The sequence below is a fragment of the Aethalodelphis obliquidens genome, unplaced genomic scaffold, assembly GCF_003676395.1.
Source record: "Aethalodelphis obliquidens isolate GAN/ISIS:26980383/991018 unplaced genomic scaffold, ASM367639v1 scaffold2, whole genome shotgun sequence".
NCBI lineage: Eukaryota > Metazoa > Chordata > Mammalia > Artiodactyla > Delphinidae > Aethalodelphis > Aethalodelphis obliquidens.
Genome location: NW_020837946.1, coordinates 26,933,405 through 26,951,563, shown reverse-complemented (window position 1 = coordinate 26,951,563; position 18,159 = coordinate 26,933,405). Strand labels below are relative to the sequence as shown.

Here is an 18,159-nt window from a genome sequence, read left to right as displayed (position 1 = left end):
AAGGAAAAGATAACTTTGTGTTTAAATTGCTAACTAAAATAACTACAGAGAACCAGTTTACTTCATGTAGAATGTTTTGACAGAAAAGATACAATTTAATTTTATAAGTGACTGAACCAAAATACATTTATTGATGAAATCAACACATTTTTATGGAAGGGTTGGCAGGAACTGTCTCTGTTGTGCTCACTATTGTATTGGGCTTCCCCAGGGCATGGCCTGTAGCAAACTCTCAATAAATATTAATGAATAAATGAAGAAGTCAGTGAATGAATCTGATATTGAGAGTAGTGAACTGGAAACTGCGATCATGGCTTCTTTCCTGCTGAGACCTGTTATTGTCCATGAATTTTTTAATGCATTTACTCAACATGGAATGCCATGTCAGCTTTTCAGTTCTCAGTGATGAAGCAGACAGATGCCTTTGAAGAATATTCATTTAGAATCCGAGATGAAAGGCACTATTTAAAAGCAAACTATTATTGGTTCTCTGACTTAGATCAGGTAACTTTTGTCTATTGTTTGAGAGTTACAGGAGAAGGCAGAAAAAGCTTTTAAAATATATTGAAAGCTTACTTGTTTCAATATAATTTAGTTTTTGTATACTAAAATCAGAATGTTGATACTTCTCCATTTTATTCATTTATTTCTTCACTTATTTTTCCTTTTGTTGTCCCTTTTAGAGCTCATTTTGTTGTGCTAAAAATGGAAGAATGTCACAAAAGACCCACTGTCTTTTTTATAATCTGTAATTATGTTTGTTTAAAATACTTTTTGAATTCCTAAATGGAGATTATTCTAAATTACTGAACTATAAACTATCAATAAATATAATTTATTTTTGTCACAGATTTATAAACTTAAACCTTTTTTTTAGCAAGGTCTTTTTTTCTTAAATTGAGGCCTTTTTTTCTAATTTTGCTGCCTGATATAATGTTAAACTAAATTAGTCTAAGGAATAAAAGAAAATTTGAGGGCTACAAGCAGTGCATATAATCAGCATCATTATAGCCACTGATTATTAGTTAACTCCCTGAAAATGTGACTTGATCTTTTAATTCATAGATTTGAAAGATCCATCTTGGCCTTATGTTCTTCTGCTCATTCAGCACATACCTATGAAGCCCAAGGTTCCTTGCAGTCTTCAAGTTCTAGGTATACACTAGTGAACAAAACAGACATGATCCATGCTTATAAGGAGCATGCAGTCTGGTGGAGAGCAGATATCCAATAAATAAGCTTAGCACTAGGAAGGAAAAGAACAGGGAGCTTTAAGAGAGAAGAGTAATCTTAGTTTATTGGATGGGGAGAAGACAACTTGGGAGCTGATCTCAGAAGCCTGAGAAGGTGTTGGCCAAGCAAAGAAGGAGGAAAGGGGCATTTTGGGCAGAGGGTCCAGGATGTGCAAGGGCTCTCAGGTGGACAAGCGCATGAAGTGCTCTAGGAACTGAAGGAGTCCTATGACTAATGTGTGAGAAAGGGTAGAGGATTGAAGGAGCTTGGGAGTAAGCAGCAGCTGACTTGGTTCAGGGACCTGGCTTTTATTGAATGCATTAGAAACCCTTCCGTAACAGCTGTGCTTCCCTCAGGTCACTGAAAATGTTTCTGAACCTGTACTTAAAACCTTCCAAGTGTCAGAGAATCCTCTTAGCCCAGAGAACGGTATGATGTTGACTCCAAAGTCAGCTAGAGGTCACGTAATTTATTCTTCTTACTCTTTTATGGGAGTTGGAGCCGAAAGGGCAGCAGGGTCCTCCCATCTGAGATTGACCCAGTCTGTTTCTGCAGGGTGGTACAGTGGATATAATGAAAATATAAATAAAATATAGAATCACTTTCACATTTTGGTAACTTAGGTGTCACTTTCCAAAGTAACTGTTCCTTCACATTTCGGGATTGTTTTCTTGGAGCCGTTTCAGTATATTTAGGGAAAATGTCAACTTACTTCCTACTGAAAGTAATTGGAAGATATCTTATTTTTAACATTTTTCAAACCAAACCTGTATTTTTATTGAATTATTATTTTTTATTTTTTCAAACGAAAGCATTAACCTATACGAAGGCGTAATGATTTGCTTTTAAAAGGATAACCATATTTTTGAGTTATATAGAAAAAAAGTATGTACTTTATAAACTCTACCTCATTCATTTAAAAGATCAGATATTCTCACCTTAAATATATGAAAGATATGTGATCTAGGCAATCAAACTAGTCCCTCTCTTTTATTTTAAACCGCTCTTAAAGTACATATAACAACTTATTTGTTTTATCAGAAAAAATTAGTGAAAAACCGCATGACAGGATTCAGCTTTTCAATTATTCAAACCAGTTGGTTTGTAAAGACCAAGCCAAAATTCCATTGATATACTACTGCTCATAGTGCACTGGGTGGAAAGAAAGCATGTGGATTTTTTCATCTAGGAGATTTTTTACCCTCCTCAAAACACTCTCAAAGCAACTTTAATCTAAAGGCACAGTGAATGTCACAATTCAACACTTTTATACAAACGTAAAAGAGTTCTTAAATTGAGTAATTCAATGATTTTGAGGATATCCTTACTTTTTATTAATTATCAAACATTTTAAAAGCTGTTCTTTCCCAAAGGGGAAGCATGAAAGCTCTCACTAAAAATAATTTAAGATGTTAATTACTGTCATTTATGAATATCCATTTATTATAACTGATTTAATATTCATAATTCCCAGAATTTGTGCTTATTCTGGGAAACAAAGGGATTTTAATGAAAAAATTAAATAAGTAGCACGCTTAGAAATGAAACCCAGGTACAGTGAACCAATATTGTATTATTTATGATATTTTCAAATTAATCTCCTTTTTCTTTTTGGCCTAACCATAATAATTGTCATTTGGACTGAACTGTTAGAACTTGGAAGCCCGTGCACGAACAGTGGAAACATCTGGAAACAGAACCAGGAATCCTTCTGCCCTCTTAGGTTTGCTCCAAATCCTAGGGTGATGATTTCCTATGTCAATGATTTGGCCACATTATAACTGCTGATCTGAAGCAGTTTCCCTCCATAACATTCTGGGGCAGCAGACACAGAGGGCCAACTGAGGAGTCCTCATCAAAAGCTTGTAGAATGGAAAGGGCTTAGAGATGGTAGGAAACAATGTAAGTGGAGCCAGTTGCCCCAGGGCATGGGGCGGAAGCGGTGATGCCAGGACAGGCAAATCACTGAGTCACTGATACCCCAAGAGACTCAGTCTCTCATAAAAGTGACTACTCATTTGTACCAAAGGGGACTGACATACCAAGACTGAATTTTGTGTGGCAAACTTTACCCAATATAAATTTTCAAATGCTTTAAAAAAAAAAAAAAGGTTTGTGTGAAAGCCAATTAGGGAAAATGTATTCTTCCACTGAAACCAGGTAAACTTCATTTTTAAAGATTATCATTATGCAAAGAAATTTATGTAAAAGTCCAAGTTCATAAGGCTACCCTATCCTTTAAAATATCACATTATTAAATGAAACAGACTATTTGGTGGCAGAAGCAGAGATTCCATAAGCAAGTGTACTTATAGTAAAAGGAGACATTCAATCCTGGTCTTAAAGAACAAAACTGTTATGAATTCATTTTTCATAAATCTCTCAAGTCTAGCTTTGATGTGTCAAATGAAAGTAAAGAGCAAAGGTACATGACAACTTGTCTGATATACTGAAGACAGAGATGCTAATGTATATGGAATTGAGCATGATACTTGGTGCTTTCTCAAATACCTTCCCATTTAATCCTCCAAGCAACCCACGCAGATAATACTCACTTCCACTCTTGCCCAGGATGTCATGGCTAGTAAGTGGCTTATCCAGAATTTAAATCCAAATCTAACTCCCTACAAACAGCCTCACTGCATCCCTAAAGTTGTATGTTATTTAGGCTTTTACTGTGGGACAATGAATGTGAAGTGATCTTCTAATGAGAGTTTGTTGGTTACAAGCCACTGGACTGATTTCCTTTTTATCCAAACCACTCCCATGTAAATAATTCATTCATTTATAATATATTTATAATTATTATGTATTTACAATTTATTTATTATGTGTCCCACCTCTATTTGGGTATGAACTGAGACCACCTGCCATACACAGTTCTGTAGCAAACGAGGATCTCTTGTCTTCTAGCATTATCATTGGAAGCCCGTGCACTGGTACACTGTCTGAACTTAGCCAGCCATGATCCTCTAAGTTTCACTTGCCTGGCACATCTCTGGGACTTGTAATGTAGATGGACTGCAGGCTCATAGGTCCTAAACAGAGACTTGGAGTGCATACAGCTCACAGTACCCAGACGGGACTGGGGTTTGCCAGACATTCTTTTTTGGCGTTGCCTGGCTAAGGGCCAGACAAATACTACAGAGAAGCTACTTTTCCACTGAAGCACTTAAAGTTTTTGTTGTTTTTGTTGTTCTCTGATTAGTCAAAGTTTTCAGAATAGAAAGTACTGTTTCTTTGAAATATTATAGATCAGAAGCAAGACTCTGGGCTGTTTTCACATTTTGGCACTTGCAAAAAAGAGCAACAAGCAACAAGAAAGAGGAAGCCGAAATCTTCAAAAGGTTAAAACACCCACGGGGTATTGCCTTTAAGCTATCAGCTCTCAGCTTTAAATTCTTCAGTTTTGAACTGTAGTCTGCTCTACTTCCCAGCACATGTTGAAAAGCAGAGAGGCAAATATGTCATTTTCACTAATTGATTGTCCATGCAATCTGTTGAAAGTATTAGAAGTTTTAGGAGGAACTTGTGTCCATAGGGAGTCTACAGCCTCAGGAGTCACTAGAGGAAATATGAATGGCTGGGACTTGTGACAAGCCCAGGACTTAGGATTCAGCCAGCATTGTAGGCCACATCTCAGCCAGTTGTCTGCTCAGCTGAGAAATCATGCTGAGTTGAACTAAGAATATCAAATGTAATTTTAGGTTTCTTCTATCCCATGTTATAATAAGCATCCTGGCTGAGAAAGTTCTGAGCACCCATCCAGAAACAACTTCCATTGAACAATCAGTAAATAATGTGCTCAAAAGATTAAAAGTATTCTCCTTTCAAAATGTTATTTTAGCATCCTTATGATTTCAGGTTCATTTCCAGCTGTCAGCACTCAGTTTGCTGAAAATAAGTTATTGCCCTAAAAATACAGTGCATTTTCAAATTATTGCTGTAATTTTGTCAACTTAAATTTTGATAGAAATAAAAATTATATAGATAGTACAAATTTTGAAAATCACAAAATTCTAAAATTATTTCTCTATATAAGTAAATAAATAGTGATTAGCAAATTTAGTAACCTGCCATGTAGACCTGAGGTGTAGTGTCTGCACTACATCAGCAGCCAAATATTGTTCTTTGTCATCATCCCTGAGGCTCATTGAAATATGCAAGAATCCAAGTGCTAAGCAAACTGATTGATCTACACTATCTACACTCGTGTAACTAAGGAAGTATATTTAAATAATGCAGATTTCTAAGCCAAGACACAGGAAAGGAGAGAAATGAGAGCAGTTCCTTTGGCATTTCAATGAGAAATATGCAATGAGGTGTTTGAGGTATAAAAACAGTCAGAAGCCAGTAGTGCAAGTGAAACTGCATTGAATAAAATACTGATGAATCTGAAGCCAACTCAGTAGAAATTCTCAGCTAATTGTAATCTCTATTAAGCTTTCAGAAGAGAAGCAGAACACAGGAAAACAACTGTATATTGCTAGGTACTTTCTAAAACTTTCTAATATTTTCACAGCCATGCAAATGAGAACCAGGGTTTAAAAAGATGCCTAGGAGTTTGCATCCAAAGAAAAAGCTGTGCCAACTGTGCTCCCCTAAGCAAGACAGGAAAGAAAGATAATGCATTATAGATTTTTCTTAACAGGACTGAAATTAAAACTTACTTTCTGGTTGAAGTCATTAACTAAAAATTAAATCAACCAAAATGCTAAACATGTGAGCATACTAGATAATTAAGGTTCTACGTCAACAGGACGGATTTCCCCCATAATTGTGCAGGCATCAGATCCTAACAGCTTTCCTCTTTTTTAACTTATATATATATTGATAAAAGCATGAGGAAAATTTATGTACTTGAAAGAATTTCTTCTAACAAATGTATTTGTTTGATAGTGCTTTGTTTCTATTCCAGTGTCCTGTTGTTGTTTTAACTTGTTTGAGGGGAATGTAAAGATAATTTTTATTATGCAGTGGGGGTGTCAGAGCATTTGATTCATTTAGATCAATGGCAAGATTACTGAAGGGATAGCTGAAATGCAGCGGCTACTGAAGCATGAGACTTCACTGTCTCCCATCCTCCATCCTGCTCTGCTGCTTCCATGGCCCCATGTCCTCGTGCAGGTGTCTGTCTCGTCTGTCTGATCTTGTGTCTGTCTTGTCCAGTTCTCCCTGCAGTTTCTTCCTGTGTGTCTGTTTGTAGATGAAGGGGCTGAGGATCAAGTGGGTCCTCTACACAGGTTGCCCAGCCACGAACCTGCCACCAGTGGGGAGAGGCGTAGGCTCCTAGCCCCCTCCACCATCTCGGTGTCTGTGCCTGATGATGACCCTTCAAATTCCGATGGGGAGTACTATGAGAATCCTTTGTTCAGTTCACAGTGGACTACCTCTAGTGTGCTCCCCAGTGTCCCAGCGCAGAGTGCAGAGGCCCACTTAGACCAGGAGAAAGGTGAACCAAGCATGGTCCCCTTTTGCTCCCCCTCCCCTGCCTGCAGCTCTGACCACATGCATCATACTAAGTGTGCCTTCATGTGTGGAGTGGGAGGGACAGGAGCCTGCTTTCTCCATATGAAAGTGAAGTCCCTATATAGCTCAGTCCATCCAAATGCCTCAACAATTTATGTCTAAGAAGCCTTATTTGAGACATGTGAGTACTTCCTTTTTTTTTCACGGCTTCTGAGAAGGAAGCAAAAAAAAGTTCAAATAAAGTATGACTTCTTTCTGCCCCTTGCAAATAAATCAGTGGGGGAAGAATATATTCTCTTACCCAAACCAAAGAACATGAACTTTAATATAATTTTATCCTCTTGGATACGTAATATTTCCAGGACCAGACTTCAATAGAGTTAGGTTTCTTTTTAGTGCTATGTTAATGTGATAACTCTTTAAAAGAGAAAGGTCTGTTTAGGGTAGAATAAATGTTATGGAATGAATTTATTTCTCCAAATCACTTAATCATCTACAGAAACTACAGAGGCTTCCCTAGGTGACCTAAATCTTGCTTCAAATAAGTAGAAGTGAGCTAAAATGAGGGAAATGCTCCAAAGCTTTTGTCATTCCAGTCTCATGAAGGTGGAGACCCTATGTATCGTTGGCTCTGGTGAGGATAAAATAAGTGGGCAGTGGGCTGCAATTTGTCTCATTCTAACAAGGTAGTTTTATAAGGAAAAAAAATAGAGCTCAAGTTTTTTTTTGCTTAGGTGAAGAAGTTATTTTCAAATGAGGAAAGATAACTTGCTTAAATGAAGAGTTTATTTTTATATGGCACAATATTTAATGTAAGGGCAGAGAGTTCCAAGGCAAGAGCACCAGTGGCTCAGACACTCTGATGGAGAAATATAACCTATATTGAGTACAGCTAAGTGAACTTAAAACAATTCAGAAAACTATGTGAATTTTTGAATAAAGAACAGGTGTGGAAATAAACATGATTTAGACAAAATGAGAAAATGGAAAGCTAAAAAATTACATGATTTGGAAAACATGTAAATTAAGTTGATAAGATTTCATCCAATAAGGTGCTATATTAAAGCAGCTATATTAAAAGTCTCTTAGCTTTAATCAAAATGTCTAATTCTATGGCATTATAAAAATTGCCTTAATAATGAGTTAGAATCTGAATGCTTAAAATGTTACTGACATAATTAAATTACAACAATGAAAGTTTCTGAGTGCTAAATGTGAGAAAATAGAAGTCGTCTTCTTTTTTTCCCCCTCTAAGGATTTTAATATTTCTCAAAAAATTTCTTTCCATCTGTAGTCTTTCTCATAGGTCCATTTAAACAATGTATAATCGTTTCATAGGAATTTCATAAGAGTCATTCATTTGCAGAACTAGAAAACAGCTTATATATTTCCCTCTAATTTCTTTTTTTTGTATATATAAATTTATTTATTTATTATTTTTGGCTGCATTGGGTCTCCGTTGCTGCGTGTAGGCTTTTTCTTGTTGTGGCGAGCGGGGGCTACTCTTCTATGCGGTGCGCGGGCTTCTCATTGTGGTGGCTTCTCTTGTGAAGCACGGGCTCTAGGCCTGCAGGCTTCAGTAGTTATGGCTCATGGGCTCAGTAGTTGTGGCCCACGGGCTCTAGAGAGCCCCTTGGCTTGGTAGTTGTGGCTCGCGAGTTCTAGAGATCAGGCTCAGTAGTTGTGGCGCATGGGCTTAGTTGCTCCGTGGCATGTGGGATCTTCCCAGATCAGGGCTCGAACCCGTGTCCCCTGCATCGGCAGGCGGATCCTTAACCACTGTGCCACCAAGGAAGTCCCTCCCTCTAATTTCGTAAGCAATAAAATGGGATTTATTTTACTGACATTTGAAGTGTAAATGAGAAACAAATGAACACGATAATTCATGGCCTTCATAAATTTGTTTTTTACGTTTTGATTGTTAACATTCTTCTGTGTGATATACATCTTTGGGGAGGATATTTTGGCAGTTTTGTTTCCACTCAATTATCTTTCCTTGGTGGTTTTGTTTTGAATTGCAGAAATGAGGCTTTATGATATGCACATTTCCTTTCTTCAGTGTCAAAGAGAACTATACAAGAACTATATTACTGATATTTCAGTGGTTTGAACAATCTGATTACAGTCATGTCCCAGAGGTAGACTTCTCTAAATAGTAGTGAAATTAACTCTTACCTGGACCTTGTTTTTCAAAATATTTTACTTACTTCTTGAAAATTTTTACATACTCCAGTCATATAATGCAATGAAGGTAAAATTAAGTTTGGTAGTCTTTGGCCTTAAAAATACTAAATAAATTATATTTTAAAGAGTTTTGATGGATTTCATGATAAAGCTGATAATAACGTAGTTGATTGGATATTATTTTGAGACCAGGCTTTTTATTCCCAAAGATCTCTTTAGCGAAGTTTGCGTGTTTTAAATTAAGTAACCAGAAATTCGTATGTAGGGGCTTCCTGCATTGGAGAAAACAGCACATGTCTAACAAATTTAAAGGTTTGTTTCAGCACATCAATGCTTCTATCTTTTCACAACCATCTGTTATCTGGCAGTACCATCTCTTATTTCCAGCCAGCTTTCCACATTGTGTACAACTTACTGCCATTTCCACTGAGGGTAATAGTGCAATAAAACCCTTTCAGCTCTCAAGTTTTAAAATAAAGAGCCTTTTCATGAGACTGTAAAAGGCATCATGATTTGCAGATTATGCATAATAATTTGCCAAGCAATACATAATGTCCATTGCATTAGGATATTAATTTGCACATCCAAATGGTAAAAGAGGTCCTTGTGAGGTCAATATAATCGAGCTGAAAGTGTTCCTTGAATAATATTTCTGTTGTTTCATGTATGTTTCTGTGGTCATGATGTCAACATCTTTTTCCTCCCTAAGAAGAAGAAATGCTAGCGAGTCCAATGGCCGAGGAAGAGAAACCTGCCACTCTTCCTGGGAAAGAGTGTGAGGCTGCCAAGGCCTCAGACCAGCCCAAGGGCCTCAGTGAGGGCCAAGTGGAGTCTAGTGCGGAGGCCCAAATAGCTCCTGAAGAGAGCGCCCCAGCAGGGACCCCACAGGAGAAAAGTATAAAAGAGGTCGCGGAGGTGTCTCCAGAAGTAAAAACCCCTTCCTCTGCCGGGGAAGGTGTGTCTTTCTTAGGATTTGCATGTGTTTTGTTGCAAAAGATAGATCTCTCCAGCAGCTTACCAACCTGATGCCTTTCCAATGCTATTCCACCGCTGGGTCTTCTCATGATCCCAAAACCACTGTTTGAGACTTAACGAGCAGAGAGTGTGGCTTGTGCCGGTGCTGTGTGGCAGCTTGATTTTCCACTGCTGCAGCTGATTCCTGGTTTTACTTTGCCATGATACAATACGCTTTGCAGCCAGGCTGATGACACTATGTGAGCTTTCTTCCGCCCCCGCTCTTCATCTCAAATGTTTGCCAGTCACATTGCTAATACATGTATATTTTTATTTTTATTTTGGGGGACAGCAATTCATATGCTTTTCTTTCAGACTGTAGAGATGGATTCTGGCACATACAGGCTTAAACGGTAGAATCGTTTTTGTTTGCAACCGCAGTGTGCTCTATTTTTTTATGCTTCAGTGAATACGGTTTGGTTTCCTTAAAAGCGCCTGCTGATGCTTCTCATATCATTTCCTTTCCATGGCAGCCAACTCCTTTGATAATCACCGTATCTCTTGAGTTTTCATTCATCTAATCTTTATTAGAAAGTTCGTATAGTATTTCTTTTCTATCGTGACAACAAGACACACAAGTATATAAGGTAATAATCATCCATTCACTTGCTCTTCAGGAGATGACTGAGTTTTATTTTCCAGATACTTTCATTTAGCCCTATTCACCACAGTAAAATAACTTTGACCTTAAAATACAATTGAGACTCTGAAGCCTTTTGGATTGGTGAACAAATAAAAATTAAAAAGAGTCATTGAATCTCTGTGAAGCATCTCTAAAGCCAATACTGGTCAGTGCTTCGCCAGTTGGTCACATTCCAGAGAGTGAGGTCATGACCAAGGAGAGAAAGAATTTTAAGAGTTGACTCTTTAAAATTTTGTTAGTCACATGACTTCCCAGTATTATCAGTATAATTCAGATTTTCTTACATCTACCATACAGACTAAGTAATGATTAGGACTGAAGAATTTTGATATGTGATAGAAATTGACTTGTCAATATTTAGGTCATATCATATAAAGTCAGTAGTAATCATTTATTTGTATTACCGAAATTTCATCTCAGATGACTTCTAAAAATTTATTCTAGTAACCTTTCAGTGCCCCCAGAATTGGTCCTGGAACTTGTCAATCCAGTTAACTGAATTTATTTAACACATATAACTATAACTTAATTGTCCTTCTGCCCATGGCCTGCAAATTCACTTACAAATTAGAAAACAAAAGAAAAAGGTCAGTAGAAATCAATTCTTTCCCATATTTAGATTACTATATAGATTCTTTTGTACCTTAATGTAAGTACTTACTCAATATTCTTTAATTTGTAATTTTATCTGTAGAAGGCACATGAAATTTTTTTTTACTACAGTATACATCACATACTGTTTAGAGAGACCAAACAAAGGGAAAAAAAATATTCAAAATTTACTCTTTTTACAATTTATGTACACATTAATTCACAATGGGAGTTCATTTTAGCAATCGTACAAATATATCTCAGTCCTGACATTTTCATATTGATTTTTAAATGAGTAGCATGCTTGCATGTTTCATAGTTTTTCTTTATACCCTACCATTCATTTGCCATTTCAAAATATAATTTTAAGCTTACTGCCTGAAAGCACTTGCCTATTATTTGTTTAAAAATCAACCCAATTACTTCAGGTTTGCTTACAGCCTCGAAGATGGAGTTTCATGATCAACAGGAATTGACTCCCTCTCCAGCCGAGCCATTAGAAAAGGAGGAAAAGGAGTCAGAGGAAGAAAGTAAGCCTGGTGAAGACCTTAAACATGCTGCCTTAGTTTCTCAGCCTGAGACAACTAAACCTTCCCCTGATAAAAAGGACATGCAAGACACAGAAGAAGAAAAAGTACCTCCCACTCTGTTTGGGCATACTCTGGGTGCCAGCCTAGAAGACACAAAACAGAAGACAGAACCGAGCCTAGTGGTACCTGGTATTGGCCTTCCCGCAGAGCCCTCAGCTGCAAAAGAGCAAAAGGACTGGTTCATCCAAATGCCAATGGAAGCAAAAAAGGACGAGTGGGGTTTAGTTGCTCCAGTATCTCCTGGCCCCCTAACACCCATGAAGGAAAAAGACGTACTTGAGGACATCCCCAAATGGGAAGGGAAACAATTTGATTCTCCCATGCCAAGTCCCTTTCAGGGTGGAAGCTTCACTCTTCCTTTTGATGTCACAAAGAATGACATTGTTGCAGCAGCATCACCCTTTGCCCCCGCCCTATTACAGCCAGATGACAAAAAATCTTTGGAAGAAACTGGTAGCCCAGCGACTGCCAAAGATAGTTCTAAAGTTGAAGAGCCCCATATGGATCAACCTGACAAAATGGCAGAAGCACCAGCCTCAGAGGCAGTTACATCACCCAAAGATGCTCGCATTTCGATTGTGGAAGACTATGTTCCGGAGAAAGGTTTAGGAGAAGAGAAAGGGGCAACAAAGCAAGAGAGTGTGCAGATAAAAGAGACTCCCACCTTCAGGGAACAGGAATCTATGCTTACTGCAAAGGAACCTCACCTAAAGCTTGAAGAACAAACAACCACTTCTGACGAAGAAGCTGTGTCAAAAGAGAGTGAAGCCCCAAAATTGACAGATGAAGAAACAGGTGTAATTCAGCCCTCCACAGAGCACGCTTACTCCAAAGAAGAACCGAAAGGCCAGGAGCTTCCCACAGATATATTAAAACAGGACTCATTCCCTGTAAGTTTGGAGCAAGCAGTTACCGATTCAGCCGTGACCTCTAAGACACCAGAAAAAGTCATGACTGAACCAGCTGCACTAAGTGAAAAGAGTGCCACCCAGGAGCTTTTTGAAGAAAAAGTTGCTGACAAAGATAATGTTGAAGGAGTTGGAGCTGTAACATCAGCTGAGCTTGACATGCCATTTTATGAAGATAAGTCAGGAATGTCCAAGTACTTTGAAACATCTGCCTTGAAAGAAGAAGTGACAAAAAGTATCCAGCCAGGCAGTGATTACTATGAACTGAGTGACACAAGAGAAGGTGCCCAAGAGTCTTTTGATACCGTATCTTCCATGTATAAAAACGGCGACAAGGCACTTACGGCAGAGAAAGACTCCCAGCCCAGTGCTGTAGCACAAGAAGGAGGCTACAGCACTCTTGCACAGAGTTATCCATCTGACTTACCTGAAGAACCCATTTCTCCTCAAGAAAGAATGTTCACTATTGATCCAAAAGTGTATGGGGAGAAAAGGGATCTCCACAGTAAGAATAAGGATGATTTGACACTGAGCAGGAGTTTAGGACTTGGTGGTAGGTCTGCAATAGAGCAAAGAAGCATGTCAATCAATTTGCCCATGTCTTGCCTGGATTCCATAGCCCTTGGATTTAACTTTGGTCGGGGGCATGATCTTTCTCCCCTTGCTTCTGATATTCTAACCAACACTAGTGGAAGTATGGACGAAGGAGATGATTACCTTCCGGCCACGACACCTGCAGTGGACAAAGCCCCTTGCTTCCCAACAGAAAGCAAAGAAGAAAAAGAACAGATAAAGGGGGAAAAAGCTACTGGAGAGGAAAACACCCAAGTCGAGCCATCGTGTGAGTCACCTTTCCTAGCCAAAGATTATTACAAAAATGGTACTGTCATGGCACCTGACCTGCCTGAGATGCTAGACCTGGCAGGCACAAGGTCAAGATTAGCTTCCATGAGTGCAGATGCTGAGGTTGCCAGGAGAAAATCAGTCCCATCAGAGACTGTGGTGGAGGAGAGTAGTACTGGCTTCCCCCCTGTCACTGATGAAAACCACGTCATTGTTAAAACTGACAGTCAGCTCGAAGACCTGGGCTACTGTGTGTTCAATAAATACACAGTCCCACTCCCATCACCTGTTCAAGACAGTGAGAATTTATCTGGGGAGAGTGGTTCCTTTTATGAAGGCACTGATGATAAAGCACGAAGAGATTTGGTCACGGATCTTTCATTGATTGAAGTCAAACTGGCAGCTGCTGGAAGAGTCAAAGATGAACTCAGTGCTGAGAAAGAAGCATCCCCGCCTATCTCTGGTGACAAATCAGGACTGAGTAGGGAGTTTGATCAGGAGAAGAAAGCGAATGATAAGCTGGATACTTTACTAGAAAAAAGTGAAGAACATGCCGATTCAAAAGAACATGCCAAGGAAACAGAAGAGGCTGGTGATAAAGTTGAAACTTTTGGATTAGGAGTAACCCATGAGCAAGCTTCAGCCAAAGAACTGACAGTCTCAAAAGATGCATCACCTCTCATGGCTGAGAAAGCAGAGAAAGTTCTTAGTTCCGTGCCAGAGGTAGCTGAAGTAGAACCATCCCAAAAAGCTGAACCAGAGCTGGATTTTGCTGCAAAGAAAGCTGACCAGGGTCAGTTAGATGTTAAAATCAGTGACTTTGGACAGATGGCCTCAGGGCTACACATAGATGCTGGAAAGGCAGCAGAGCTTAAACTCAAGGCTACCCAGGACCTCGCCCCCTCATCCACAGCACCTCAGGAGGCAGATGCGTTTATGGGTGTTGAGTCTGGCCACGTGAAAGAAGGCACAAAAGTTAGTGAGACAGAAGTCAAGGAGAAGGTGGCCAAGCCTGACCTGGTGCACCAGGAGGCTGTAGACAAAGAGGAGTCCTATGAGTCCAGCGGTGAGCATGAAAGCCTCACCATGGAGTCCTTGAAAGCTGATGAGGGCAAGAAGGAAATTTCCCCAGAATCTTCTCTAATTCAAGACGAGATTGCCATCAAATTGTCTGTGGAAATACCCTGTGCACCTGCTGTTTCAGAGGCTGATTTAGCCGCAGATGAGAGAGCTGACGTCCAGATGGAACTTATTCAGCTGCCAAAAGAAGAAAACAAGGAGACCCCAGATATATCTATCACGCCCTCTGATGTTACAGAACCATTGCCTGAAGCCACTGGAGCTGAACCAGCAGAGGCTGAGAATGAGGAAGAAGAGATAGAAGCCCGGGGAGATTATGATAAACTCCTCTTCCGCTCAGACACCCTTCAGATTACTGACCTGGGTGTCCCAGGTGTCAGGGAGGAATTTGTGGAGACCTGCCCTGGTGAACACAAGGGAGTGATTGAGTCCGTTGTAACCATCGAGGATGATTTCATCACTGTCGTGCAAACCACAACTGATGAAGGGGAGTCGGGTTCCCACAGTGTGCGTTTTGCAGCCTTAGAGCAGCCTGAGGTAGAAAGGAGACCATCCCCCCGTGCTGAGGAAGAGCTTGAAGTAGAAGAGGCAGCTGAAGCCCAGGCTGAACCCAAGGATGGCTCCCCAGAAGCTCCGGCTTCCCCTGAGAGAGAAGAGGTTGGACTCTCAGAATATAAGACAGAAACCTATGACGATTACAAAGACGAGACCACCATTGATGACTCCATCATGGACGCTGACAGCCTCTGGGTGGACACTCAAGGTGTGCATTATCTTTTTAAATTTTCTACTCCCAAATAAAATCCAGTAACCTAGTGGAATTTTTTTTTTCATTTTTAAACATTTTAAAATGACCCTTTATCTCTTGATTTTGCATTTTTTAAATAGATGAAGGATTTTGTACATTTGTTACTAATGTTTTCGTTGTTGTTGTTGTCATGGTTTGCTTTGATCCACAGATGATGATAGGAGCATCATGACAGAACAGTTAGAAACTATTCCTAAAGAGGAGAAAGCTGAAAAGGAAGCTCGGAGACCATCTCTTGAGAAACATAGAAAAGAAAAGCCTTTTAAAACCGGGAGAGGCAGAATTTCCACTCCTGAAAGAAAAATAGCTAAAAAGGAACCTAGCACAGTCTCCAGAGATGAAGTGAGAAGGAAAAAAGGTTCATTTAACAATCACTTCTTTAAAAAATGTTTTTGAAGTAATTCATTATTACTCTTTTGTAGAAGAAACTGCCTAACCATGGTAACTAATTATTGATGAAATTTCATTCGGTTTTGCTCCAAGTGTTTACTTTTTCCTGATGGTATGCTTTTTGTGTTTTCTTATTCATAGCAGTTTATAAGAAGGCTGAACTTGCTAAAAAAACAGAAGTTCAGGCCCACTCTCCCTCCAGGAAATTCATTTTAAAACCTGCTATCAAATATACTAGACCAACTCATCTCTCCTGTGTTAAGCGGAAAACGACAGGTGACTGTTCAATTCTGCAATGTGGCTGGCAAACATGGACGTGTATTTTTTTTATCTCATTACTGTAGCAGCTTCGTTTTGTTTTCCTTCCAAGAATCTCAGCAGTCATGAACAATTTCGCTATTAAGTGTCTTGTATCATTATTCTTTTTTTTTTTTTCCCTCCCTGCAGAAGAGGTCATGACCATCTGTTTCTTTGTCATGCTCAGACTTAACAGTGATTGTATCTTGGCATTGTGCTCTAGTGTCACGTTCTGGGGATTCCTATTTTCATTCTGTGTTTTTGGTTAGACGATGGCGATGAATATAACCGTGGTATGCATTCTCATTATTTTGCTTATTTATCTCCCTCATGCTTAAAAACCCATATGTATTTGTCCTATTTTCTATATTGTTATTGCCAAATCTGTTACTGATGTTGATGAATTTACTGAGAACCACCAAGAATGCATAGTGATTTTGAGATGGAAAATGAAAAGCAAATCTGGGGTGAAATTGTGGTTGAAAAATTACTTTGCTTTTGGATGAAAGAAAAAAATGGAAAAGTAAATTGTCTGGTATTCCCACCAGATTTTATTTTTCATATCCAAAATTAGCCAGGCTTTCTGGTGATACTACATTTCTTAGCTGACATTTTGTCCTTGGGATTTTCTTAAATGTGTTGAATCCAAACTGCTAAATTCCCCTACATAACGTAGTATTCAAAAATTTAATAACTTTAAAATTTAATAAACCCCTTCCCTCCCAATATCTTAGAATTTAGGTTTATTTCTATTTTCCTACCTTCTTATTGTTCTGTCTTCTTCAGATATACTTGTTTTTTGCTGTTTAAAAAAGTAGTGGAATGAAGGAGTGAACCATGTTACAAACCATCACAAAAGACCATACACAATATCTATAATGTAAACTCTATTCCTAAATTTCAGTGCAAAGTATTTATTTTAAATGTATAATTATATTAGGATACTCTTCATTTAGAATATATTTTATGTTAGCATTGATTAAATGGCACACTTGCAGTCTACAAAAGAAGGCATCAGAGTTCTTAAGTCAGAAAGGAATATTTCCCAATCCATTATACATTAGAAGTGCCTTTATATGAATCTTTGGGTGGCTTTAAAGGGTTAGGAGCAGCATTAACCCTTGTAAGAAAAAAAATCAAGGTTGATGGTTTCATGATAGCCACTAAAAATTTCAAGTATTTTTCATTTGTGTTCTTCATATAGGAACTATCTCATGAGCATCCTTCAAGAACTAGTATGTAAGGCAGGATTTGAAAGTAGAAGACATAATTATACACACACCTTGATGATGAAGGTTTATTAGAATGAGGGGTTCCTCTAAGTTAAGACTTAGGAATTAACATGACATCTCTAAATCTTATAGTGCATCTTACTTAGTACATTTTCATTAAACTTGGAATTTTTCTTCTAGTTAGAAAAATGCTTGCACAGGCAGAATCTCTTGGTTGGGGCATAAAAGCCCTATACGCCACCTAAAAAGATGAAAAATATATTAGGATCGTACAATTTCAGAGGAAATGTCAAATGGTTTGGTGAAGTACCTGCATGTCATTAGTATTCAATATGCCACACTGAGAATAACTTGCCTTTTTATTTCATTCATTAAAGGAAAGTTAAGATCTTTGGACTAATTAGGATCTTCCTTTTTTATTCAAATATTAAGATACTCAAACAGAAAGCATATACCAAAGATGAGTTTCATTGACTTAAAGCAAAGTATATATGTCGCAGAAAAAATGAGCTATATTGTAGAAATAGTAAAGAGGCATAATTTGCACTGCTTCTTTTAAAAAAAAATTAGTTTCAGAGTCTGCGAATAATCTTACTAGCCAGTCCTAAATAGCATAGAACATATTGTAGACCGTTACTATTTTTGTGTTAGAACTGCACATGGCATAAGAAACCTGTTTGAAACTCATTTGGAGTGCTTATAAGGATAAGTATTTTTTTTTCCGGAGGATTTCTCTCTTGTGAAAGAAAATTAAGGTGGAATTAAACACACAAGTTTATGCCTTTTATTTTCTCAGCCCAATTGTTAAATAGGGACAGTTTCCCCAAACACAAAGGGTTGTGTTCAGTCGTGAAAGATATTTAAGTCAAGTCAGGTA

At 38.4% G+C, this 18,159-nt stretch overlaps 1 protein-coding gene across 5 annotated transcripts in view; it reads left to right on the top strand.

The window, feature by feature from the left end:
• MAP2 (microtubule associated protein 2) overlaps window positions 1-18,159 on the top strand; it is a 276,218-nt gene that overhangs the window by 225,793 nt on the left and 32,266 nt on the right. The window contains exons 7-9 of one of the 5 annotated variants that reach the window (XM_027122623.1): window positions 11,563-15,318; window positions 15,515-15,721; window positions 15,895-16,029. The exons of the other annotated variants lie outside the window; for them this stretch is intronic. Coding sequence (XP_026978424.1) covers window positions 11,563-15,318; window positions 15,515-15,721; window positions 15,895-16,029 — 4,098 coding nt within the window. The remainder of the gene's footprint in view (window positions 1-11,562; window positions 15,319-15,514; window positions 15,722-15,894; window positions 16,030-18,159) is intronic. 5 annotated transcript variants of the gene reach the window in all.